We start from the raw sequence: 27,015 nt of genomic DNA on the forward strand, positions 1-27,015 counted from the left end.
TCATAGACTCCATTATAATCAAATAATCCAAATTTTTAAAAATGATTTCCTTTTTCTCTGTAATAATAAAACAGTACCTTGTATTTGATCATAACTAAGATATAATGAATCCTTATTGGAAGATCCCTTATCTGGACAAACCCCAGATCCCAAGCATTCTGGATAACAGGTCCCATATCTGTACTATACATATAAACCCATTATGTAGTGCTAAATCCATGTGTTGTAGTTCCAAACAATATGTCTATTGCTTTACCTTTGTGGCATTTCATGCAAAACTTCAAGACCTTAATTCCGTATATAATAATGGGCCAGTGCCCGAAACCTAGTCACATTGAAAAATGGGATACTGCCAACAAGGTCCATCCAGAGCAATGTCCTGAATATGAATTAAAAAATAGGCAAATCAAAAAAGTACACAAAATAATATAGCCTTTGGATTTTCAAAGAGTGCTTTGAAAATTCAGTAAGGTACTGCTGGGAGTTTTAGAAATCAGAAATCTCAATAAAACTATAACTCTCTGGTATTGGCATGGTGGACATGCATTGGGCTTTCAGTCTAATTTTCATGCATAAAATAAAATGTTTTTCTGAAAGATTCCTATATTTTGCTACAGACGTGGAATTACGCAGATTTAGAAAACCCAAGTTATCTTGAAAAATTGCTGGATACATTTTTCCTCCCCCCCCAGGAAATGCCCGTAAAATGAGAGCGCACAAAATATTTAATAAAAACGTCTGGAACTGAGTGCAAATAAAAAAGGCAGAATTCTGCTGTCATTGAAGGGGCTAAAACATGTATTAATGTTGTGGATGTTTGTAGATATATATATATATATATATATATATATACATGCATATACAAGAACAGTGAAGAGGACACAATCAATCCTGTATGACAAAAATCCCATATAAAGAGTGAAATAAATAGAAGAGTTGTGTAAATTTCTGAGCAAATGCGCACAATCCATTTCATAAACTGGGGGTGTCATAATGCATGTATGATAGTGATGTGCAGGCCGACCTGATACGCCCGGTTCGGGTCGACCTCGCACTGCTCCTCGCGAGTGGCGGGCGGGTGCGGGTTGAGCTCTTCTCCTGCTCTCCACCTTCAAATGCCGACTTCCGGTTTTATAGTCTGCTCGCCCCGCCCATTTGTGACGTCATTGTGACGTCATCGGCGGGGCGGGGCAGTTCTATAAAAGGCCCCCTGAAGCGCTGGTGTGTACGGGCACGGGCTGGAGCAGGGCGGGTTAGGGTTGGGTGCAGGTCAGGAAACCCTCACCCACACATCACTAATATATGATACTGGCTAGCCACATCCTTCTTTTTTTATTCTAGATACATATAAAATCTCCATACTGTATAACTAGCTTAATATAGATAATATATAGATATGCATTGTAAATAGGGATGCACCAAATCCACTATTTTGGATTCGGCCGAAACCCCGAATCCTTCGTGAAAGAATACCGAACCAAATCCTAATTTGCATATGCAAATTAGGGGTGGGAAGGTGAAAACATTTTTTACTTCCTTGTTTTTTGACAAAAAGTCATGCAATGTCCCTCCCGCCCCCAATTTGCATATTCAAATTAGGATTCGGATTCAGTTTGGCTGGGCAGAAGTATTTGGCCGAATCCGAATCCTGCTGAAAAAGGCCGAATCCTGGCCAAATCCCGAACTGAATCCTGGATTTGCTGCATCCCTAATTGTAAAAAAAAAAAAAAACAGATAAGCATACTGTCATGTCTCTAGCATAAATTGTCATCATGCTGCTACATTTCATTACTCACCTTGATGAACTCCCTCCGCTGGATGCTTGTTGTAACTACGCAAGGCCACTTCCTGTATTTATTCTGCACCACCTTAAGGCTTATGGCGGAATTGCATTTGAACGAATCGGGCTACCATACTCCTAACATGTGACCTAACACAGTGCCATGCAGGAGCTAAGACTCCATTTTGTAGCCCATGATGTGGAAGGAGAACACACAGTTTATATTCTCCTCTTCTGGTAGCATCGCTGGTAAGCTAATGGACTAAACTATCAATAAGGCTGCCAGCAGCTCAGAGACATTGTTTATGAATATTACTGCCAGCACATAAGTTCATGTTATAGTTATATACCTGCATATGTTGCATTATCATTCTTTGTATTCATTGCATTATCTTTTGTTTCTATTACAGTTTCACGTCTTTATTCTACTCTAGTCCAATTGCCTATCCAGTAAAATCTACAGACTCCAAGCTCAGTCTCTTCATTGGATTGTGGGAAGGTTTAGCTGCATGTCGAACTACACACTGCCCCAGGGTAATACGTAGGGAGGACAGAACACATACAGGCTGATTTTAATATGTTGTAAGGACAACTATGGTAGGGGATAATCAGTAATTTAGAAAACAAAAAAACAATGCTTATATGGAACTGTGAATACAAACGATTAAAGCGTTAATCACCTTTAAATTAACTTTTAGACAATTTGCTATTGGTTTTTAGTTTTTATTATTTGCGGTTTTTGAGTTATTTAGGATTTGTTGCCTTCAGAGCATTTCTTTTTAGGTCAGTAACCTCCATTTGAAAGCTGGAAAGAATCAGAAGAAGATGGGAAATAATATAAAAACTGTAAAAAATGAAGGTCAATTGAAAAGTCACTTAAAATTAGCCATTCTTCAGAAAGCCATCTCCCATAGACTCCATTTTAATTAAATAATTCAAACTTTAAAAAAAAATTCATTTTTCTCTGTTATAATAAAACAATAGCTTGTACTTGATCCAAACTAATATATAATTAATCCTTATGGGAGGCAAAACCAGTCTGTTGGGTTTATTTAATGTTTTTTTACATGATTTTCTAGTAGACTTAAGATATGAAGGTCCAAATTATGGAAAGAGCCATTATCCAGAAAACCCCAGATCTGGGATAACAGGATCAATACCTAAACTAAAAGATAACTTAAAGGTGAACCACCCATTTATTTGATTCATATACCTACTAGAAAAGACAACATACAAAAAAATTTATTTGCTCCTCAAAATAAAACATCGCACAATCTCTGAACAGGCAATGTGAGCCTTTTCTAAAGCCAAGAACTTTTGAAAAAAGGCTCATGGCAGCCTGAATTGCTCATGATGCCCAACATTCTCTGAGTTTACTAACTTTCAGAGGAAATATTAAAGGGGAGTCAATGCTTTTACAAATAAAACATCAAAGTCAGCTTATAGTCAGTCTGTTTCACAAGCGAGTTACTGCAGCACAAAAACAAGAAATCAAGACTACCCTTTAAACACGCACAAGTAGCAGGTGAATGATATTCATGACTTGGCTTATCAATAGTAAACGTATGTATTGAGGGGTAACCTGTCCTTTAATATATAACCTATAACCTGTAGTATGTTTTAGGTAAAAAAGGGAAGACCAAAAAATGCTAGTAAAAGTAGTAAACCTATATTTTAGCAATATATATATATATATATATATATATATATATATATATATATATATATATATATATATAAGATAATCAGGAAGCCGGCACAGCACGTCAAAAAGTCATCGCTGCCTGGGTGCAATATGCCCAAAAATTAAGTAGAGAAGTGAAGAAGCTCGCACTCACAGGACTTATCAAAATCAAAAATGGTGTTTATTTCAGTAGAAGTAGAAGTAACTAACGTTTTCGGCGAGAAAGGCTTGAGTTCAAGCCGAAACGTTAGTTACTTCTACTGAAATAAACACCATTTTTGATTTTGATAAGTCCTGTGAGTGCGAGCTTCTTCACTTCTCTATATATATATATATATATATATATATATATATATATATATATATATATATATATATATATATATATACACACACACACACACTCACAGGTCTTATCCAAGGTGAAAAAATTATGTTTATTCAGAAAAAATTGTGTTTATTCAAGCAAGTTTTCGAGTTTATATATATATATATATATATATATATATATATATATATATATATATACAGGTATATATCTATATATATATATATATATATATATATATAGCAAAAATTCAAGAAAGCAGACGGCACTTCTGAAACTGGGGTTTATTGGAGTACCTGCTGGTAACACCTGGCGCGTTTCGGGAGTTATCCCTTAGTCATAGGTAAGCAATACATTTGTTACAGCTGGGTTATTTATACACAGGGTATTAGTGCCCTCTAATGGGCTTGCATAAAGTGATCAAGTGATCTCCACGGGCCCAGATTTCAAATCTAATGCATCAGGGCAATCCTTTAGAAATAGTGGGTTCTACAATTGTAATACAAGGAACGTGGTATACCTACTGGAGTGTGGCCATTGTAATAAGCAATATGTGGGTCGCACATCCCGTATGCTGAAGGACAGGGTAAGGGAACACATTAGAAGTATTACCAATAGGGAAGAGAATACCCCAGTGGGCCGGCACTTCAAAATGTGCTCACCCAATGGTCAAAAAGACCTAAAAGTAAAGGTCATTGAGAAAGTGCAGGTGCCGATTAGAGGTGGTGATATTGTTCACCGTCTAAACCTCAGAGAGGCATTCTGGATCCTCAAACTAGACACAAGGATCCCGAATGGCCTAAACTATAGACATGATATCAGTTATCTGTACTAGTGAGCGAAACAAGGGGGTCCCCACCGAATTAAAACAGCCCACCTGACCATGTGGGCTTAAATTGGTCACATTTTAGCACAATTGCTCTCTAGTCCCCCTATTTGTCAAAAATGCAGGCCAATAACACTACCTCCGTTTCAATAACTGAGTTGACAGTTGGTTTGTTTGGTTTTTAACTAACTATTAATGTTTTTTTAGTAAACAAAAAAAGTGTTGTTTTAATGTCTTTATGCTTCATCTGTTTAAATTTTAAATGATCTAAATAAAGATGCAATTTTTATGCAAGCCCATTATAGGGCACTAATACCCTGTGTATAAATAACCCAGCTGTAACAAATGTATTGCTTACCTATGACTAAGGGATAACTCCCGAAACGCGTCAGGTGTTACCAGCAGGTACTCCAATAAACCCCAGTTTCAGAAGTGCCGTCTGCTTTCTTGAATTTTTGCTGTATTCACAGTGGGGACACTGTGAGACTGAGCACCTGAACCGGAGGGAAAAACGGTGAGCTTGTGCGGTCCCTATTTTGCTTTCTCATTTACCTATATATATATATATATATATATAGATATATTGTTAAAAATAATTGTCCTGTAGTAGACTTCAAGAATGGAAAAAAGTAACAGTTGCTCACTATGGGGCAAATTTACTAAAGGGCAAATTTTCACCTCTGAAGGCTCCGCCACAATTTGCGCAACTTCGTCAGACATTAATTAGCAGCACATGCGCTTATTTCTCAAAATGCAAAGTTACGTCTTGGCAGACGGCGGCTGGCGAAGTTTCACCAGAGAAAATTCGACAGCGCAGGCATTTCTAAGTGAACTTTAGCTAGCGTTACTTTCTGCTAGCGAAACTTCGTTAACACACGTATGCTTAGGTCAATTTGAATAGAACGGGTACACATATGTGTCATACTGTATATATGTCTTTATTAGAGATGTTGATGAAATTGCTGGAAGTGGCTAAAAAAGATTCCCAAGGAAGCAAAATAAAAAGATCTTTTAATGCTCTAGACATGAGCCCACCCTAAAACAAATATTCCATGAGCTTCAAATGATCGAAAAAAAATTGTTAAAAAAAATATATTTAACAGTTACAACTTTTAAACACAATCCCACTTTGAAATATGAAAAAACGCCGTTTTGTCTTTTTTTGACTTTTCAGCGTACAGGATATGATGTCACTGGCATCAAGATTGAGGAGGATGTAGCTTCATCTTATCAGTTTTTCAGGTATAACCTGGCGAAACTTCACATTTTGATGAATATGAGGCGTACCAATCGTTTTTTGCCTGAGTAAAAATTCTCCTGCCGAAAGGGCACGAAACTTTGTTAGTGCTGAGCTCTTTCACTAGCAAATTCTCTTCTACGATGTCCCTGCAAATTGTCATTTTGGCGAATTTTCTCTAGCGACGGCAACTTCGCCCTTTAGTAAATCTGCCCCTATGAATGTGTTGGCTTTAGAGATCTGAGAAGTTTCAAGACTGCTAAAAAACTCAGTTAACAAAAGCAGAGCAAGGCAACCCACTGCAATGTATAGATATGTGGGACAAAACAGATTTGCATTATGCAAGACAGGTTTACTTAGGAAAAATAATAATTATGGCATAAATGTATCCCTTTTATGTTTGAGCTTGCAAAATCAGAAATCAAGTTCATTAAACCTAATTATGACTATGCATTTCTCATAGCTTCAAAGAATAAACCATAGCTTTAATAGAGTTAAACCACACATTTAACTAGGACAGTGCTTATTTTTTGTGATAATTGCACTCACTTCTGTAGCAGAACTTTATAATAAGCCATTTACTGTCTGGGTCCTGTGGGTTTTTTTTAAATAAAACTCTATGATGAAAGAAAGATTAAACTGAAAGGAAAATGAAACCTTAATCTCAAATAAGTGCAACCCTTGTGGTGTTACTTTAAGAGAAAGTGCACTGTTCTTAATAATTATTTTGTATATATAACTATTATTGGAGACTACGATAAAAATAACATTATTCTTCTGTGAAAGGCAGTGTAGTTTTTGCTTGCATACAATAAACGAGCAAAGAAAATACTTGGGCACTTTTTTCATAAATATCTGTTTAACAGAAGATCAAATTCAATTTATTTCTGTTTGGAAAACTTAAGGCAACTGGAAATGTTACGTTGGAAAATGTCACTGAACCTACTGAGCTGTGTCACAAATCTTTTTTTGGCTCCCAATCAAACACAGAACTTGCACAACTATAATAACTATTATCTCAAAAACTTTTATCCTGAAAATCCTGCGTAAACATATAATTCTCCATATTTTACTGTTTTTTTCTTGGTATTAATATGACCGCACCTGGTACTTGATATTAAAGGGGTAGTTCACCTTTGAGACAATTTGCCATTGTTTTTTGTTTTTTATTATTTGTGGTTTTTGAGTTATTAAGCTTTCTTTTCAGAAGCTCTCCAATTTGCAACTTCAATTTGCATCTGGTTGCTAAGGTCCAAATTACCCTAGCAACCATGCACTGAATAAAAGACTGGAATATGAATAGGAGAGGCTAGAATAGAAAGATGGATGATTAATAAAAAATAGCAAATAACAATATATTTGTAGCCTTACAGAGCATTTATTTAGATGGTCAGTGACCCAACTTTATAAACTGGAAAGAGTCAAAAGACAAATAATTCTCGGATTATATAACTATCAAAAATGGTACCCCGACAAGGATGCCCTCTCTCGCACACCTTGTTCGCTCTTGCCCTTGAACCCCTTCTTATACACATTCGATCTCACCCAGACATTTCTGGAGTTAATATCAAGGATAGACAGTACACGCGTACAATTTGCTTTTTTTTCTAACGAACCCCTTAATCTCAATTCCTAATCTGAATAATCTATTTGAAGTATTTGGGAAATTAAGTAATTTTAAGATTAATTATACCAAGTCCTTAGCGCTGAATGTATCAATCCATCCACACACGATTCAGGGGATTTTCTTGAGCTTTCCATACAGCTGGGGTAACTAACAACTCACTTATTTCGGTATTGTAATCACAAAAGACTATGACGAGTGGGTAGAAGTCAATTGCAAGAAACTGCACACCATTTTAGCTAAAGACCTCCAAACCTGGTCTAAACAGCCTATGTCTTGGGTGGGCCGATTGAATGTCATCAAAATGAATGTCATGCCACGATTGCTATATTTATTGCTCCACTTTCCTATCCCCAAAACTGGCTGAGGACTTTCCAATCCTCCATTATAAAATTCATATGGAATGACAGACACCCAAGGATAAAATCGGCTATTTTGTACAAAACGTGCACAATCTGGGAGATTGTGCACGTTATCTCAAAGTGGTATTACTTAATATGATCTTTGATTGGGCTTACCATCTTGATAATAAAGGTTGGGTTGAAATCGAACAACAATCTACAGGGACAAACCTTATACACTTGCCCTGGATAGATAAGATTCATCAAAGAATATTTCATAACTCACACCCACTGCTTAAAAGCACAATGAAGGCCTGGGACCTGGTGAAATGAAACCCCAAAGTAACGTCCTTTCCCTCTCCACTTACGCCAATTACAAATAACCCAGCGTTTCCGGCCGCACTAAGGCCTAATGCTTGAATGGTTAGTGGACACTTTTACACACGTGAGAGTGGCCAACTTGCTATTTTAGATCTACTTAGGCAAGCGAGACCCAACGAGGTTCTTCAGGATTACAAATATTATCATCTTAAAGATTTTTACTCCTATTTGGGTGGTAATAAAACCTTGGTCAGGCAACTTACCCCATTTGAAAATCTATGCAATAAAACTAGCCCTCCGAAACATACAATATTACTTCTATACGATCTGTTAGGCCTAAAAGCTGAGAAGAAGCAATTGCCATTTATAAAAGCTTGGATAAGGGACCTAGGTCTAGAAATCTCTGAGGATACATGCAGTAGGGGAATAGCTAACCTAATGTTTAGCTCTAGATGCTGTAAAATCCAAGAGCTAAACTATAAAATCCTGAGCAGATTGTATTACACACCTCTTAAGCTGAACCAAATTAACCCTGCTGTCAGTATTATATGTTGGAGATGCAAACCCAATACAGGCTCCCTTCTTCATATTTTTTGGGAATGTCCCTGTCTGGCGGAATATTGGACAACAATTCTACAACTCAGCTCTAGAATCTTGGGCAGGAAACTATCCGAATCACCTGCTCGAGTCCTATTATTTTGGGAGATTGGGAATGAGGAGGGAGTCCCAGACACCACCCTGGAGAGGCACCTACTTAATGCCGCTAAGATACTCATCCCACGGCTCTAGAAATCCTCCAGCCCACCGTCCGCAAAGGAATGGACTGGAAAAGTGAATGAAATAGCTAAATTTGAGGAGCTATCCACCTTTTCAAGTAAGCAACACTCCAAGTATAGAGACACATGGTTGAGATGGCTATTGTTTAGAGACACAGACGAATACAAACACGTGATGGAGTCCTGATAGGGAAGGGAATGAAATAAGCGAGACCCTAAAGCTTGCTGGAGAGTTGGTCCCGTCCCTAGGAGTCACGATACCTCCGGCACTAGGATATCATTGGTATAGATTTAAACAGGTTGTGATTTGTGATCTGTATCCTGCAGTATTTTACTGGTGATATTACCTATTTGAGAATGCATCTGTACTGTATTAACATGTAAAAACACCTTATAATCTGACAGTTGTGTACTTTTTTCTCTTCTGTATCCCCATTTTATTTTTTCCTAAAATAATAATACAATAAAAACTATATTGCAAAAAAGAAAAGAAAAATAATTAATTATTAATAATGAAGGAGAATTGAAAAGTTGAATAAAAGAAAGTGTTCTTTGCACCCCACTTGCTAAAAATGGGTGGTGCATGCTTAGCAGCCTGAAGCAGGAGGCTTCAGTAGAAGGGAAAAAAATATTAAGCAGGACTAGGCATATGAGGGCAAGCTTATGTTAGAGCTTACTTTAGGAGTGAGAGATAGGTTGACGGTAGCTAGTAGAGAAGTCAGAGGCTCCACTGAGGAGAGCCGTTAGCACAATGTTAGTACCCAAGCATAACCTGTAAGCATAGGAACTCATGTAGATATACACTTTGAAGGCCGTGTACTCTATGGGCTAGACACCGTGGGGCAAATTCACTAACCTCCGAAAATTCGGCAGCGACGGCTTCGCTGACAGTGCAACACTTCATCAGGCGTAAATTCGCCAGGACAACGCAAATTCGCTAAAATCCAAAGTTGCGTCCAGGGCGCCGAACGCTGGCGAAGTTGCGCTAGCGTTACTGCGCGAAACTAAGTTGCGCTAGCATTGCTTAATTTGCATACGGCGCGAGGGAAGTTAAAGTTCAATGGACATATATGTTGCAACAAATACATTTCACTACACAAGCCCGGGAAACCTTAATAAAATAAATAAAAGTTGTTATAATAAAATAAATAAAGTTGTTATAATGCCCTAGCCCTACACATGAGCCCAGTGTATAGTTTATGTGCCATATGTTAGGAAATGTAGGTGGGAAGCCAGTTACCCCAAAATTACGCTCTTTTGCAGCCTATCACCCTGAAAAAGGAAAAGTCACCAGTGTTTTTTGGGATTTTCTTTAGGAAGTCCTATCTACTCTATTGATCTTTGCCTGGTTTGAGGTGGCGAAGGCAAGTCTGGCGCAAGAGGTAACGTTCAGTAAAATTTGCATCTTAGTGAATTTGCGTAGTTACATCCTTTTGCCAGAGCGTAAATTTTCCAGGCGTTAGGGAGCGAAGTACCGCTAGAGTCTATCTCCGTCGCTAGCGAAGCTACGCCAGCGGCCGTCACGCTGGCAAATTTTCACCAGCGTTAGTCACTTTGCCCCTGTAAATCAGGGCCACCATCAGGGGGCACAGGGAGTACAGTCCTACCGAGCCCAGGCCTAAAAGGGGGCCCACCTCTGCTGCACTTTCTCCCCACCCTCCCGTGTGTTGCCCACCCTCCCTCCTCCCCCCTGGCCTACCCGTCCCGCTGGGCAAATGCCCCTAACTTGTCACAGCCTCATTGCACCCCCGCCTAATGTTTTTAAGAATTATTGGTGAGCACAACTTTCCCTTGTTTGTTATATATATATATATATATATATATATATATATATATATATATATATATATATATATATATATATATATATACTGTATATCTATCTATCTATCTATATATATATATATATATATATATATATATACTGTATATATATATATATATATCTATATATATATATATATATATATATATATATATATATATATATATATATATATATATATATAAGGATGAACAGATGAATTTGAGGATTACAAGGTATTCTTTCTTATCATCAAGAATCAGAATTGGCATTCCACAAAAAAAAACCCTGACAAAAATTTTTCATGCAGCTGCTGTGTGGTGTGTGCGTGTCTATTTCACGGGACTGAGCATTGATAGGGTTACTCTTTTAGCTTCTACAATTGCAGTCAAAAAGCATCTGTCATCTAGTATAATGTTAGACAGAAGCATCATGCAGAGATGGCAGCGAAAGAGCACTACAATATGGTTATTGCTATTTTGTTGCTTTTTTTTACCCATTTTGTCATCTATCCCTGAATGTTGGTCCAGGGCAGTACACTTGGGGATCATGTCTACTTCAACAAGTGCAGACCATTTTTTAACATGCTTGAGGGTTTTTTCAATCCGAATGTCTGCAGGTACCTTGAACTGCATTGATTGCACCACAGCTCTCCCCTATGAAGGTGAAAGGCACTAGGGATGTAGCGAACGTCGGAAAAAAAGTTCGCGAACATATTCGCGAACTTGCGCAAAAACGCGAGCGGTTTGCGAACGGTTCGCGAACCCCATAGACTTCAATGGGAAGGCGAACTTTAACATCTAAAAAAGACATTTCTGGCCAGAAAAATGATTTTAAAGTTGTTTAAAGGGTGCAACGACCTGGACAGTGGCATGCCAGAGGGGGATCAAGGGCAAAAATGTATCTGAAAAATCTGCCTGTGTGTGCTTGGAAGAGATAGTGTAGGGGGAGAGCTGTTAGTGATTTCAGGGACAGATGATAGTAAGTTTGCTGGCTAGTAATCTGCTTGATACTGCTCTGTATTGGAGGGACAGAAGTCTGCAGGGATTTGAGGGACATTTTAGCTTAGGTAGCTTTGCTGGCTAGTAATCTACTGTTCTCTTTAAACAACTGCCATACGTTGACCTTGTAGGCATTGTTTGCCCAGTTTTTTTGGACGCAGCCACTGAAGCACAGTTGCCATAAAAAATATGCCATATAAATGCTGAAAATAGTAATTTTTCGCCATACGTTGACCTTGTAGACATTGTTTGCCCAGTTTTTTTGGTTGCAGCCACTGAAGCACAGTTGCCAGAAAAAATATGCCATATAAATGCTGAAAATAGTCATTTTTTGCCATACGTTGACCTTGTAGGCATTGTTTGCCCAGTTTTTTTGGTCGCAGCCACTGAAGCACAGTTGCCAGAAAAAATATGCCATATAAATGCTGAAAATAGTCATTTTTTGCCATATACGTTGAGTCAACGTATGGCAAAAAATGACTATTTTCAGCATTTATATGGCATATTTTTTCTGGCCTCTGTGCTTCAGTGGCTGCGGCCAAAAAAACTGGGCAAACAATGCCTACAAGGTCAACGTCGTTGACCTTGTAGGCATTGTTTGCCCAGTTTTTTTGGCCGCAACCACTGAAGCACAGAGGCCAGAAAAAATATGCCATATAAATGCTGAAAATAGTCATTTTTTTGGTCGCAGCCACTGAAGCACAGTTGCCAGAAAAATTATGCCATATAAATGCTGAAAATATAAATTTTTTTGGTTGCAGCCACTGAAGCACAGAGGCCAGAAAAATTATGCCATATAAATGCTGAAAATATAATTTTTTTTGGTTGCAGCCACTGAAGCACAGAGGCCAGAAAAATTATGCCATATAAATGCAGAAAATATGCATTTTTTGGTCGCAGCCACTGAAGCACAGTTGCCAGAAAAAATATGCCATATAAATGCTGAAAATAGTAATTTTTTGCCATACGTTGACCTTGTAGACATTGTTTGCCCAGTTTTTTTGGTTGCAGCCACTGAAGCACAGAGGCCAGAAAAAATTAAACCAGTAGGGTTTGCACCCTAGTTTGTAACGGTGGCGGAGGGAGGAGGACGCTAAAGGACAGCTGTGTGTGGAGTCATGAGGCTTGAAGAGAAGGACAGCTGCATAGAAGTCAGAACAAGTCTTCCGGCGTGCAGTAACCCTCCGAGATCCACCCCTCATTCATTTTAATAAAGGTCAGGTAATCGACACTTTTGTGACCTAGGCGAGTTCTCTTCTCAGTTACAATCCCTCCTGCTGCACTGAAGGTCCTTTCTGAGAGCACACTTGAGGCTGGGCAAGACAAGAGGTTCATGGCAAATTGTGACAGCTCTGGCCACAGATCAAGCCTGCACACCCAGTAGTCCAGGGGTTCATCGCTCCTCAGAGTGTCGATATCTGCAGTTAATGCCAGGTAGTCCGCTACCTGCCGGTCGAGGCGTTCTTTGAGGGTGGATCCAGAAGGGTTGTGGCGCTGCCTTGGACAGAAAAACATTTGCATGTCTGACGTTACAGACTGGCCAAAGGGCTTTGTCCTTGCAGGTGCGCTCGTGGCAGGATTACTGGCACCTCTGCCCCTGGAATGTTGATGAGTTCCTGAAGTGACATCACCCTTAAAAGCATTGTACAACATGTTTTGCAGGCTGGTTTGTAAATGCCGCATCTTTTCGGACTTGTGGTATGTTGGTAACATTTCTGACACTTTATGCTTGTACCGAGGGTCTAGTAGCGTTGCGACCCAGTACAGGTCCTTCTCCTTAAGCCTCTTGATACGGGGGTCCTTCAACAGGCATGACAGCATGAAAGACCCCATTCTCACAAGGTTGGATGCAGAGCTATCCATCTCCGCTTCCTCATTATCAAGGACTGCATCATCCACGGTCTCCTCCCCCCAGCCACGTACAAGACCAGGGGTCCCCAAAAGGTCACCACTAGCCCCCTGGGAAGCCTGCTCCTGTTGGTCCTCCTCCTCCTCCTCCACAAAGCCACCTTCCTCCTCTGACTCCACTTCTGGCACCTCTCCCTGCGTTGCAGCAGGTGCCTGGGTTCGTTCTGGTGATTCCGACCAGAAATCGCGCGCTTCCAGCTCCTCGTCACGCTGGTCTACAGCCTCATCTGTCACTCGTCGCACGGCACGCTCCAGGAAGAAAGCGAAGGGTATTAGGTCGCTGATGGTGCCTTCGGTGCGACTGACCATATTTGTCACCTCTTCAAAAGGTCGCATGAGCCTGCAGGCATCGCGCACCCAGTAACGGGGGAAAAAATCCCCAGCTCTGCAGATCCAGTCCTACCACCCAGTTCAAAAAGGTACTCGTTGACGGCCCTTTGTTGTTGCAGCAGACGTTCCAACATAAGGAGCGTTGAATTCCAGCGAGTCTGGCTGTCAGAAATCAAACGCCTGACTGGCATGTTGTAGCGCTGCTGAATGTCAGCAAGGCGTGCCATGGCTGTGTAGGAACGTCTGAAATGGGCCAACACCTTTCTGGACTGGGTGAGAACGTCCTGGAATCCTGGGTACTTGGAGACAAAACGTTGGACTATTAAATTTAACACATGTGCCATGCAGGGCACATGTGTTAAATTGCCCAGTCTCAACGCTGCCAACAGATTGCTTCCATTGTCACACACCACTTTTCCGATCTGCAGTTGGTGTGGGGTCAGCCACCGATCGGCCTGTGACTGCAGAGATGACAGGAGTACAGATCCGGTATGGTTTTTGCTTTCCAGGCACGTCATCCCCAAGACAGCGTGACAACGGCGTACCTGGCACGTCGAATAGCCTAGGGGGAGCTGGGGGTGCACAGGTGTGGAGGAGGAGAAGGAGGACCCAGCAGCAGAGTAAGAAGAAGAAGAGGAAGAAGACGAGGTAGAGAGCGATGGAGGAGTAGAGGTGGTGGCAGAACCGCGTGCAATCCGTGGCGGTGACACCAACTCCACTGTTGTTGTTGAGCTACCCATTCCCTGCTTCCCAGCCATTACCAAGTTCACCCAGTGGGCAGTGTAGGTGACATACCTGCCCTGACCATGCTTGGAGGACCATGCGTCAGTAGTCATATGGACCTTTGGCCCAACACTAAGTGACAGAGATGCGGTAACTTGGCTCTGCACATGTTGGTACAGGTGTGGTATTCCCTTTTTAGAAAAAAAATTGCGGCTGGGTACCTTCCACTGCGGTGTCCCAATTGCTACAAATATGCGGAAGGCCTCAGAGTCCACCAGCTGGTATGGTAAAAGCTGGCGGGCTAAGAGTGCAGACAAGCCAGCTGTCAGACGCCGGGCAAGGGGGTGACAGTCAGACATTGGCTTCTTACGCTCAAACATGGCCTTCACAGAAACTTGGCTGGTGGCAGATGACTGGGAATGGGAACAGGTGGTCAAGGTGGAAGGCGGAGTGGAGGGTGGTTCAGACGGGTCAAGGAGAGCAGAGGTAGAGCAGTAAGATGCTGGACCAGAAGGAGTGTGCCTTTTAGTTTGCCTGTTGCCTTTGAGGTGTTGCTCCCAAAGTGCTTTGTGCTTGCCGCTCATGTGCCTTCGCATAGAAGTTGTACCTATGTGGCTGTTGGGCTTACCAAGGCTCAGTTTCTGACTGCACTCATTGCAAATTACAATGCTTTTGTCAGAGGCACACACATTAAAAAAATCCCACACTGCTGACTTTTTGGAAGTGTGCGATCTGGCGGTAACAGTAGAAGTTGGCGGCATTGGCGGCAATGGCGGGTGCGTTGGCCGGCTGAACACAGGTGCCGATACATGTTGTTGCCCTACTGATCCCTGCGGGCTGTCCTCCCTGCTTCTTCTAAGTCTTATTCTCCTACTGCCTCTCTGACTCTCCGTCTCTCCATCTGAACTACCCTCCTCTTGCTCTCTTCTACTAGGCACCCACAAAACATCAATCTCCTCATCATCATTCTCCTCAGATGCATCAATTTCTTCTGACACATCACAGAAGGAAGCAGCAGCGGGGACCTCCTCCTCATCACTCATTATGTCCATCTCTATCGTGTTCTCTGCCAGAATTAAATCTGGTGTAAGGTCCTCATCTCCTTCATCTTCTTCTGGCAATAATGGTTGCGCATTACTCAGTTCAAGAAACTCATGGGAAAATAACTCCTCTGACTCCAGTGAAGAAGGGGCACCGGTGGTGGAGGAAGTGTTACGTGGGGTGGCCATAGCAGTGGAGGATGAGGAGGATGTTGTGGTAAAGTTAGAAACGGTAGAGGATGGGGTGTGCTGTGTAAGCCAGTCAACTACCTCTTCAGCATTTTGGGAGTTCAGGGTCATTGGCTTTTTAAAACTGGGCAATTTGCTAGGGCCACAGGATTGCATAGCAGCACGGCCCCTAGCACGGCCTCTGCGTGGCGGCCTGCCTTTGCCTGGCATTATTTTTAAAAAAACAACAACAACAAAAACTCAGTTGGTTTTTCTGGAAACGATAATACACACAGCTAGATGGCAGTTTGAAGAAAACAGTGTGCAAATAATGCCTACAAGGTCAACGTATACACTACTACAGCGGTGGATACGGATTACGTAAAATATATGAATGCTGCTTGAAAAAAAGTAACTCAAGTGGTTTTTCTAGAGACGATAATATTATCAATATTTAGACAAAATGTGAACAAGCTCACACAGCTAGATGGCGGGTTGAAGAAAACAGTGTGCAAATAATGCCTACAAGGTCAACGTATACACTACTACAGCGGTGGATACGGATTACGTAAAATATATGAATGCTGCTTGAAAAAAAGTAACTCAAGTGGTTTTTCTAGAGACGATAATATTATCAATATTTAGACAAAATGTGAACAAGCTCACACAGCTAGATGGCGGGTTGAAGAAAACACTGTGCAAATAATGCCTACAAGGTCAACGTATACACTACTACAGCGGTGGATACGGATTACGTAAAATATATGAATGCTGCTTGAAAAAAAGTAACTCAAGTGGTTTTTCTAGAGACGATAATATTATCAATATTTAGACAAAATGTGAACAAGCTCACACAGCTAGATGGCGGGTTGAAGAAAACAGTGTGCAAATAATGCCTACAAGGTCAACGTATACACTACTACAGCGGTGGATACGGATTACGTAAAGTATATGAATGCTGCTTGAAAAAAAGTAACTCAAGTGGTTTTTCTAGAGACGATAATATTATCAATATTTAGACAAAATGTGAACAAGCTCACACAGCTAGATGGCGGGTTGAAGAAAACAGTGTGCAAATAATGCCTACAAGGTCAACGTATACACTACTACAGCGGTGGATACGGATTACGTAAAATATATGAATGCTGCTTGAAAAAAAGTAACTCAAGTGGTTTTTCTAGAGACGATAATATTATCAATATTTAGACAAAATGTGAACAAGCTCACACAGCTAGATGGCGGGTTGAAGAAAACAGTGTGCAAATAATGCCTACAAGGTCAACGTATACACTACTACAGCGGTGGATACGGATTACGTAAAATATATTATGGCTGCTTGAAAAAAGTCACTCCGGTGTTTTTTCTGGAGACGGTAATATTATGGATATTTAGACAGAATGTGAACAAGGTCACACAGCTAGATGGCAGTTGGTTGAATAACACACTGGGCAAAAAATGCCTACAGGGCAAATAATGCCTAAAAGGTCAACTTATACACTACTACAGCGGTAGTAAAATAAAAAAAAGTAAAATAAAAAAAAATGAATATTAAAAAAAAAAAATTAAAGTTGGTGCTGCTGAACTACTAGGAGCAGCAGATTAGCACACCAGTCCCACTCCCCAACACTGCTAGACTAATAGCACTGGGCTCTTATAGTAGTAGTAGTAGTAGTAGTAAAACAACAAAAAAATAAATAAAAGCAGTCCTTACAAGGACTACTGTTATTGCAGCAGTCAGCAGATGAGATCAGAAGCAGGACAGCTGCCCACAGCAGCTACATACAGAGCACTGCAGTAGAAGGTAGATTACTAGCCAGCAAAGCTACCTAAGCTTAAATGTCCCTCAAACCCCTGCAGACTTCTGTCCCTCCAATAACAGAGCAGTATCAAAACGATTACTAGCCAGCAAACTTTCAACTGTCCCTGAAATCACTAACAGGCAGCAGCTCTCTCCCTACACTATCTCTTCAGCACACACAGGCAGAGTGAAAAAACGCTGCAGGGCTTCGGTTTTTATAGGGAAGGGGAGTGGTCCAGGGGAGAGCTTCCTGATTGGCTGCCATGTACCTGCTGGTCTGGGGTGAGAGGGCAAAAAAAAGCGCCAACAATGGCGAACCCAAAATGGCGAACGTCGCGCGACGTTCGCGAACTTCCGGCGAGCGCGAACACCCGATGTTCGCGCGAACAAGTTCGCCGGCGAACAGTTCGCGACATCTCTAAAAGGCACCCAGCTTCTAGCACTTGGAGTCTACCTACCTGCCTTGCATCTGTACATACAAGATGCTTAAAAGTCAGTGCCAAGAAGGGGATTGTTGTTCCATTTAATGATATGGTTAAAGTAACCGATGATACCCTTGATTGATAATTTATCATGTATCCACTTGATTAGAGATGGGGTCTGATTTAATCAGTATAGCTTAATAAATTAACTCAGAGAGCGAAAGAAAAAAAATCCCTCTTCTATCAAGTGCTATAAATGGTCTCCCAAAATCAATTATCTTTCCAATTCCAAAACTAACAACCACAGGAGTTAAGAAATCAATAAATCACCAACTATATAACGACACCAATCCTTAATCAACCTTCAATGAATTCCAAAATGCATTTTAAAGTGCATGTGCCATTGTATAAATTCATTACGTTTCTAATTATGACTCAATTAATCAGTGCCTTCAGGTGATTGTACAAACCAATTAATTAGTAGCTATATAAAGTGCTTATACAATTAATATCAATTAATCCAATAATTTATTATTAATCAATTAATATATTTATGAAGTGCAGTGCCAATAAATAGTAATTAAATTAACTCTCCCAAGTGATAGTAGTTTATAAATCGTAGAATTAATTAGTGACCACCTATGCACAATGCAAAGGTTAATATGTAAATTCAGAGGATCTACCAAAAAATTTCAAAAAATATGGGGACAATGGTTAGATTTAATGGAAACCGGGACTGTGGTCTTGGATTTTTAGCTAGCGCTAGGCTTTAGACTAAATGACTTCAGAAAAACCACAAATCCTCGGCCCCCTTGGGAGTCCCAGTAAAACTGAGCACCACCCCATTTGACCAATTACAATTTAAGTAATTAAAACCACTTTAAGCTTCAAAATTGTAAAAACCAATGTGTTAAGCAGAAATCCGCCAACACGCGTTTTGCAAAGTTTGCTTTCTCAAGGCCACAGTCCCTTGATCTCTATTGATCTGAATTATTTTCATTTATTGTGACATGTATATTCTATGCGTATTCTGTATATTGTGAGTGGTTCTCTAAGCTCAGTAAGTGAGAGCAGCACAGAGCATGTGCAGTGAATCAGCAGAAAAGAAAATGGGAAGCTACTGGGGCATCTTTGAAGACACCGATCTTTACTGCTTAAAGGTTGTGGTTGCCTTGGGCTGGTATAGAAGCCTAAAACATAATGTACAACATTTCTGCCCTATTTCTTTAGTTAAGCTTTAGTTCTCCTTTAAGCTGCAACTTTTTTTTCCTTGGGGTCACTAAGTCATTTTAAGATGTAGACTGGACACAGCATAAACAAAATATGATGAGTGCATGTGATCGCAAAAGTGGGCATTGCCCATTCAAATTCAGAAGCTCTCTTTATATTCCACTATATTTTGTCTGGCTATGAGCCCAGTAACATTCTGTAGCTCTTAGCCTATTAGGTTCTTAATACAGTTCTATTATGCATTAGGAAAAGCAACCACACATTGACTGATATGAACCAGAGTACCACATGTTGGGTGCATGCTTATTATCTTGTATCTAGTGGAAGCTGACTTACCTTCCAGCAAACTGACTGCCTCCACTACTAAACAACAGGGCTCATCAACCAATGCAGTGCAGTAATGCTAAAAAGGACACTAATGTGCTTATTTATGCCATTCATTAAAGGTAAATTCCAAGCAAATCACAATCTACGAAACTCATTAGATGAATCAGTTGTGGCATGCACAACTCAAGCTGTTGCAATTAAACTGAAATTATACTAAATGGTTGGAAATGAGCCATATTACATATGCAGTACTGAGCCACTTCTCCAGTATCTGCAAACCAAACCCCTAGTGCACTTTCAATTCCCAGCTCATGGTACTGACAATTATTTTGAAGGTAAACCATCTTCTTCTTTATACAGTGACCTTTTTCTTTTTCTCACCCTTGTGCATTGTGACCTTTTTTATATTCCCATTCACAATGTGGAATTGAGTGTGTGAAGTCGTGACTCAATAGGTGCCCTTAGTATTGCATGAAATGTTGCTTTGATAATTCCACCTCCTCCTGGAATCCTCTCCCCTCTTCTTCTGCCTGACCTGTTATTATTGCAGAAAATAAAAGCAAAACAGTCTGCTCTACATTCTCCTGTAAGTGTGAAGTACTCTCCCCTTCTACACTACATACCAATAACAGTATTCTAACAGCCTAGTTTAAAAATATTGCTGAAACAGTGCCGTGAAATCATGCCCAGTGTCACATTTGTACAAACCCTCCTTTTAGTCACATGTAGAAGCTATTATGTTTTGTGTTATGCTATGTTGGTTACTTTGTTACTTTGGAGGGGGTGCTTCACAGGTAGCAGTGTATCATTAAACTACCTGTATTTATACTGCTATGTGTCCCTAGGTTTAATGCTAGGGGCACTGAACCTTAACCTGATATTGCATATACACTAGTAAAAGTTCTGAGATTTTAAACAAAGTTGACACTGCAGTTATCCTGCTATGTGTTCAATGTGAAAATGGTATTGAAATTATACTTCTACAGTATGTATTTTGAAGGGGTGTTGCAAATGAAGCTGACAATGCACATATCCTACTATGTGTTCTGGGGCATTCTACACTAGTGGTGTGCAGGTTGACCTGACCCTAACCACTGCGCCACTGTGACATCACAAAAGGGGCGAGAGTGAGTCTATACATTTAAGCACCGGAAACCGTCAGTGCTAGGTCGCAGACGAGGAGAGCAGGAGAAGAGCTCAGCCCGGACCCGGCGCGACCCAAAGATTTTGTGCAGGAGCAGACCCGAACCTGCCATCCCGTGGGTTTTGGGCCGGCCCACACATCACTATTCTAATCACAGCTGGAACTGCATATACTACTATGTGTTCTAGGTACAGTAATCATTAAAGGGATTCTGTTGTGATTTTATGGTATGGTTTTATTACTAAATTACACTGTTACATTCTACCACTTAATATTTTATTCTAGAACTAATAAATGTATTTTTTTAGTTGTAATATTGGTTTTAATGCAGCTATCTCTGGTCATCTTAACTTGCCATGTGCTTTCAGGAAGATCCAGCACAATGGAATTACTTTCAGATAGGCTATTGTTTCTCCTACTCCATGTAACTGAAGAACTGATGAACTGAGTCACAACATGGTGAACTGGTTAGAACCACATTTATTTATTTTCTTTTAAAAGGCTATTATTTTATTTGTTTTATAAACAATAAACATTGACATAACAATAAACACTTCTGTTGTATACATTTGTCACTGGATTTATTTTACGTTGCATCGAATACTTTATTTCTTACTTGCAGGTTGGACTAATACTCCCAGTATTAATTAGTAAAAAGACACCCTTATTCCCAAATCGTATCACACCTTGGGTGAGAACCAGGGCTCGATTCCCACCATGGGTTCCATATCTTATCAAATTTAGGAGCCGTGCCTCTGGCTTCATGCGTATTACTGCATTTACTACATTTATACAGGAGATTCTCGTGGAGGGGAGAATTACATTTATACTGCCTACTACATAAATGCATAAATGCTTCATAACAATGAACATGAATTGACACTGCATTTATACGTCTATGTGAACTAAGCAATTACACAAATGTTTGTGATGCATTCATTGTGCAATGTGTTTGAGGGGCATAAGTCAAGAAGTTGACATTGCATTTATACTGCCATATGCGCTGGTGCAATAAAAGTAATGTTGTCATTGAGGTTATAAGGGTATATGTTTAGCTTTTAAGTATGTGCCACAAACATTTCAAATAGAACAATTTTTGTATTACAGTTTTATCTAGGATAAAGTGCTTTGTCATTATGTTGAAGCCTCTCTAGGAAATCAACCGCAAAGGAAATTACAATATTTTATGTAATGGATAAAAATCTGTTGCTGTGACCTTGAGTGGGTATATTTAAGTAAAAGTGGATAAAAATGGTTTTGGGCTAAGAAATGTTTTATTAAATTACAAGAGTACTTAACAAGTGACAAATTAAATGTGTTTTATAACAGTTCCAATTTTATTTTCTTGGAACTCAAATCAAACTTTATGTAAATCACCCCGAATGTAATTAAATCTCCTCTGGAATGTCATACTCTAATAACCTTACAGTCACAAATGGTTGAAATAATTATACAAAGTTAAGCTGTTCTGCAGCACGTATGCTATGAATTTACTGGTGAAGTGTCAAGATACAAAAAGATATTTGCCATGCTGAAAAACACCATTTTGGCAGCATGACAAACGCTGTGTATTTGGAGTGCCGACTGTAGCATCAATGAGATGATATACAGGCAGTCCCCGGGTTACATACAAGATAGGGTCTGTAGATTTGTTCCTAAATTGAATTTGTGATTTGAAACATATACAATTACTTATTAAATGCAACTTAGACAGCGTCTCTTAGCATAGAATTTATTCTTACCTTTCTGTGCATATTTATTTTTACCTTTCTGTGCTCTGCAATAAACAACACATGCCAGAGGGGATTGGGGCTGGTGGTTTATTAAAGCTAAATGTTAATAAAAGTCAAGCAAACCATAGTATATTACTGTAATAGCCCCCATCTGTAAGTATGAGTTGTAGGTAAGTCGTTGTATGTAACTCAAGGACTCCCCGTATTAAACAAGCTAGTGAAATGGATAGCCAAATTTCCCCATACATGGATATGTATAGGGCAAGGAAGTGTAAATTGCTTGGCTGGTGCTAATTTGTCCCTAATCCCCCAGTTTTAACCTCAGAACACGGTCTAGTATTATTTTCTTGGCAGAATTCCCCTGAGGTGTGATCCTTAGGGCTCACTACATGGATGCACTGCAATGTAAATCCCATTCCCAGTATCTTTCATACACAAAGAGAGCACAGGGTCCTGGATTGCAAAGGGTTAATTGCCAGTTCTACAAGAAGTGTGAAAAAAATACCCTACACATACATTTTGTTGCTGTTATTTTTCTGTTCCCACCACCTGTACAATTTCCACAAATTACCATGGGTATGTGACCAGCAGATTTAATAATACTGTTTAAAATATGCGTAATATATAAACGTTTCAGTATGCTCTGTCAAAGCTTTTAGCTAAATGGTAAACATGCCTATTTTTAATGAACAGCGCTGTCATGAATATAAACAATTAATTTTTTTCATGCATTATGCAAATGCCAAATACTTACATTTATGAGCTTTTAATCCTTCAAATGAAACAGGCGCATATTCGTAGTATTCGTATTCCCATGTGTAATCGGAATTGGACAACTGCTTATGTGATGTTTTGTTTGTTTGAATACTTTGTTCAGACATATCTACCATTAGTAAAGAAAGACAAATGCACACATGATTAAACTATAATCAGTCTAACACTGTATTGATAAGAATGACGTTAAAGGGGACCTGTCATCCAGACATAAAAAGTTACTAAACATGAAATCCAAATTCTTTATTTTTTTTTTAATGAACACATTCAAACCTTTTGTACAGGTATTTGAAAATTCCAGTTGTCAATCTTATAGTCCCTGTCCCGTAGTGATGTGCGGGACGGGATTTCCCCAACCCCCACCAGACCCTAACCTGCCCTCCCTTAGCCAGCGCCCGCATCCGCACTTCTGGGTTGCTTTTATAGACCTGTGCCCCTTTTGTGATGTCACTGCTGGGGTGGGTGAAGCAGGTGCAGCGTCTATAGAAGACAACCCGAAAGTCGGAAGCTGCCATTTGATTTTTGCTAGCAGGGAGAGCAGGAGAAGAGCTCAACCTGCACCCGCCCACTGTCTATAACTGTGTAACATGGGCATGGACATCAGATCCCCTATTCTTTAAAAAATTCATATATATTAATAGAACATGTATCCCATTATATCTTGAAATTTAAAAATAAAATAATGAATATAAATTGCAAAAGTGCTTAGAATAGCACTCTCATCAATTTCACATTCACTTATTGTATAGGTTTACTTTTTACGATTCAAGGTTCTATGTCATAGGCAAGATGTATGTAGTACAGAACAGGGTATAACGAGGTCGTATGAAAGTTGTGCAGGACGAGTAGAACAAGCATGTTCTTGCCCAAAGCACACAACATACCTCCTACTTGTTATTGCTATTCTGCTATAGCTCTCAGTAACCCACATCTTGATATCATCCAGCTAATCTGTATTATACCTAATAACATTCCATACTTGAAGATTAAAACAATTTAGACCAGGGGTCCCCAAACCTTTTTGTACAATGAGCCACATTCAAATGTAAAAAGAGTTGGGGAGCAACACCGGCACAAAAGGTTCCTGGGGTGTCAAATAAGGACTGTGATTGGATATTTGGTAACCCCTATGCGGACTGGCAGCTAAAGGAGGCTCTAAATGGCAGTACATCTGTTTTTTATGTAACCAAAACTTGCTTCCAAGCCTCAAATTTCAAAAATAAGCACCTGCTTTGGGGCCACTAAGAGAAACATGCACGGGGTTGGTGAGCAACATGTTGCTCATGAGCCACTGGTTGGGGATCACTGATTTAGACAATCAGCCAACCTATGACATGTGACATGTCTATTTACCCTCCCAGGCGAGGGTTGCCACCTGTCCGGTTTTGACTCGGACAGCCCGGTATTTTGAAGGGCTGTCAAAACTTCCGACTCGGTTTTCCAAATAAGGAAAACAGGGCAGGATTTCCTTGATTGACACGGTGATTAGCCAATCACTGCATCATAACCCTGACACGCCCATCTACATTGCAGCCCCGCCCCCTGATGTCACGACCCCGCCCGCCTGCCCGGTCTCAACCCTACCCCAGACGTATCCCAATATGCAAATACAATTTTTCACTTTCAGCTAAGCCCAGTGCCTTTTTTAGGTGGACATTTGGGAGTTATGCTCAGTAGAGTGATCTCTGTTTGATTCTTTCTCTACTGCTGTTGGCTAACTAGGATGGTGGAAGTTGTAGTTCAGTAAGTATAATTATGTTATATGTTCAGTTATTGTTTATTACATAATAGCAATAAAGGTCTGTCTTGCTGCCTTAAACATTTTTTGTGCGATTAAATATAATTTTGACAAAGTTTTCCAGCATAAGAACAAATGAAAATATATTCTGCCTCAAGTGAGACCCCATAAGAGGCCATTGTAGAAAAGTTAACCCAGGCAAAAACTGTTGGTGGCTTTTTAAACGAATAGAGTGTATTTTGATGGGGTGCTTAAACATTGATTTAGATTTGTCCCAGATTATAATGGTTTCTATCGCTTTAGAGCAAAACCCTAAGGGCTCTTCCTCATGAGAATTTTAGACTGCACTCCCCTGCGTTCCAGTTATAAGGTCATAAGGGAGAGCCCTTAGGGATACTCAAAATAGGTTATAGTCAATTTCACAGCTGCATCTGAACAACATAAGAAAAAAAATATTTGAACTAAAAAATAGCCAAAAAATGGATTCAAAAATGTGCCTGTGATAAAAATAACATTTTATTTCTGCCTGTAAAATATGGATCAAATTTTAAAACTAGTGCTCTAAAAATAGGCATTTGTAAAGGTAGCATTTTATCTGAGATCTGCTCTGCAGGGAGCTGGGGAAGTGGCTCTGAATGGAAATGAATTTGATAACCAGCCCTGCAACCTATTATCTCACTGTCATCATTTGGGCTCTAGTTATTCATGCAGCTCCAATAACCAGCTGTGTATTGTCACTTTATTTGGCCACAGATGGGATCTAAGCAATCCAATATTCAAATGTACCCTGTTTGGCACGATGTTGGACCCCATTAATTCACTCACCCTGCAAAGGGGATACTCCCTGTGCCAGCTAATCACTAAAAAGCTAATTATTGGCTAATAAAAACCTAATGTAACATAATATGCTTGGCTCCAGGTAAAACACAAACTTGGCTGAGTCCTTTCATACTGTGGCAGACGCTGTATGGAGAAACAATGTGACCTTTGATAGTGCTGATCTTAAAACATATGGATCATTAATTTAACATTTGGAATATGGAAGCTGGAATTGCCTTGCAGCTCTTCCTAAACACTTTGGAGAAAACATTATCTTCCACTGAAGTCTGAAATAAATTGTGCCTGGACACTGAAATCATAGTACAGGTATGGGACCTGTTATCCAGAATACTCAGGACCTGGGGCTTTCCGGATAACAGATCTTTCCACAATTTGGATCTTCATACCTTCATAGTCTTCTAGAAAATCATGTAAACATCAAATAAACCCAATAGGCTGGTTCTGCTTCCAATAAAGACTCATTATATCTTAGTTTGGATCATGTACGAAGCACTGGTTTATTATCATGATTATAAAGAAAAAGGAAATCATTTTTGAAAATTTGGATTATTTGGATAAAATTGAGTCTATGGGAGATTCTGTAATTTGGAGCTTTCTGGATATAAAATTGCAGGTAGCAATACTTTAGAAAACAAAGGTTTTTCAAACAAGTTTAGTGCTTAACTCTGTTGCATTTATAAATAAACAAGAGTAGGATAAAAGAGAATTACTGCACTTTTTACAAGATCTCTGCATATATTTATATATCTATAAAATCACAAAGAACAATAGCATACAGATACAATACAAGTGCAAGCATAATGTGTGTATGATGTACTTACTGCAAAACAAGCAATACTCTCAGGCTGTTGCATCTCTTCCCCGATGACTTCTAAATGATTGCCATTTCATTCAGAAAGCAACCCGCTCAGACAGGATTGGAGCACGCATGCGCACTACAAAGTGTTGCAGTCCAGCGATGCTATTTCACAGGTGCAGTTCCGCTAGCGAGGCACAGGGGTCGCTGTTTGCCTTTGTGTCGCACTGTGTTGGCACTGGCAGGTGTTAATGGCAGACGTTTGTCGGACTCGTGAGTGATGTAGAGCAAACAGGCTCAGGCTGCGAGGCTTTCACGGGAT

General features: G+C 39.9%; 1 protein-coding gene across 1 annotated transcript in view; it reads right to left on the bottom strand.

The window, feature by feature from the left end:
* Positions 1 to 26,800, bottom strand: part of mrap2.S (melanocortin 2 receptor accessory protein 2 S homeolog) — a 44,861-nt gene extending 18,061 nt beyond the window's left edge. The window contains exons 1-2 of the mRNA XM_018264787.2: positions 26,719 to 26,800; positions 23,300 to 23,428 (exon numbers count right to left, since the gene is read on the bottom strand). Of these exons, the coding sequence (XP_018120276.1) occupies positions 23,300 to 23,426 (127 nt within the window). The 5' untranslated portion in view covers positions 23,427 to 23,428; positions 26,719 to 26,800. The remainder of the gene's footprint in view (positions 1 to 23,299; positions 23,429 to 26,718) is intronic.
* Positions 26,801 to 27,015: the final 215 nt, after the last annotated feature.

Source organism: Xenopus laevis, chromosome 5S (genome assembly GCF_017654675.1).
Source record: "Xenopus laevis strain J_2021 chromosome 5S, Xenopus_laevis_v10.1, whole genome shotgun sequence".
NCBI lineage: Eukaryota > Metazoa > Chordata > Amphibia > Anura > Pipidae > Xenopus > Xenopus laevis.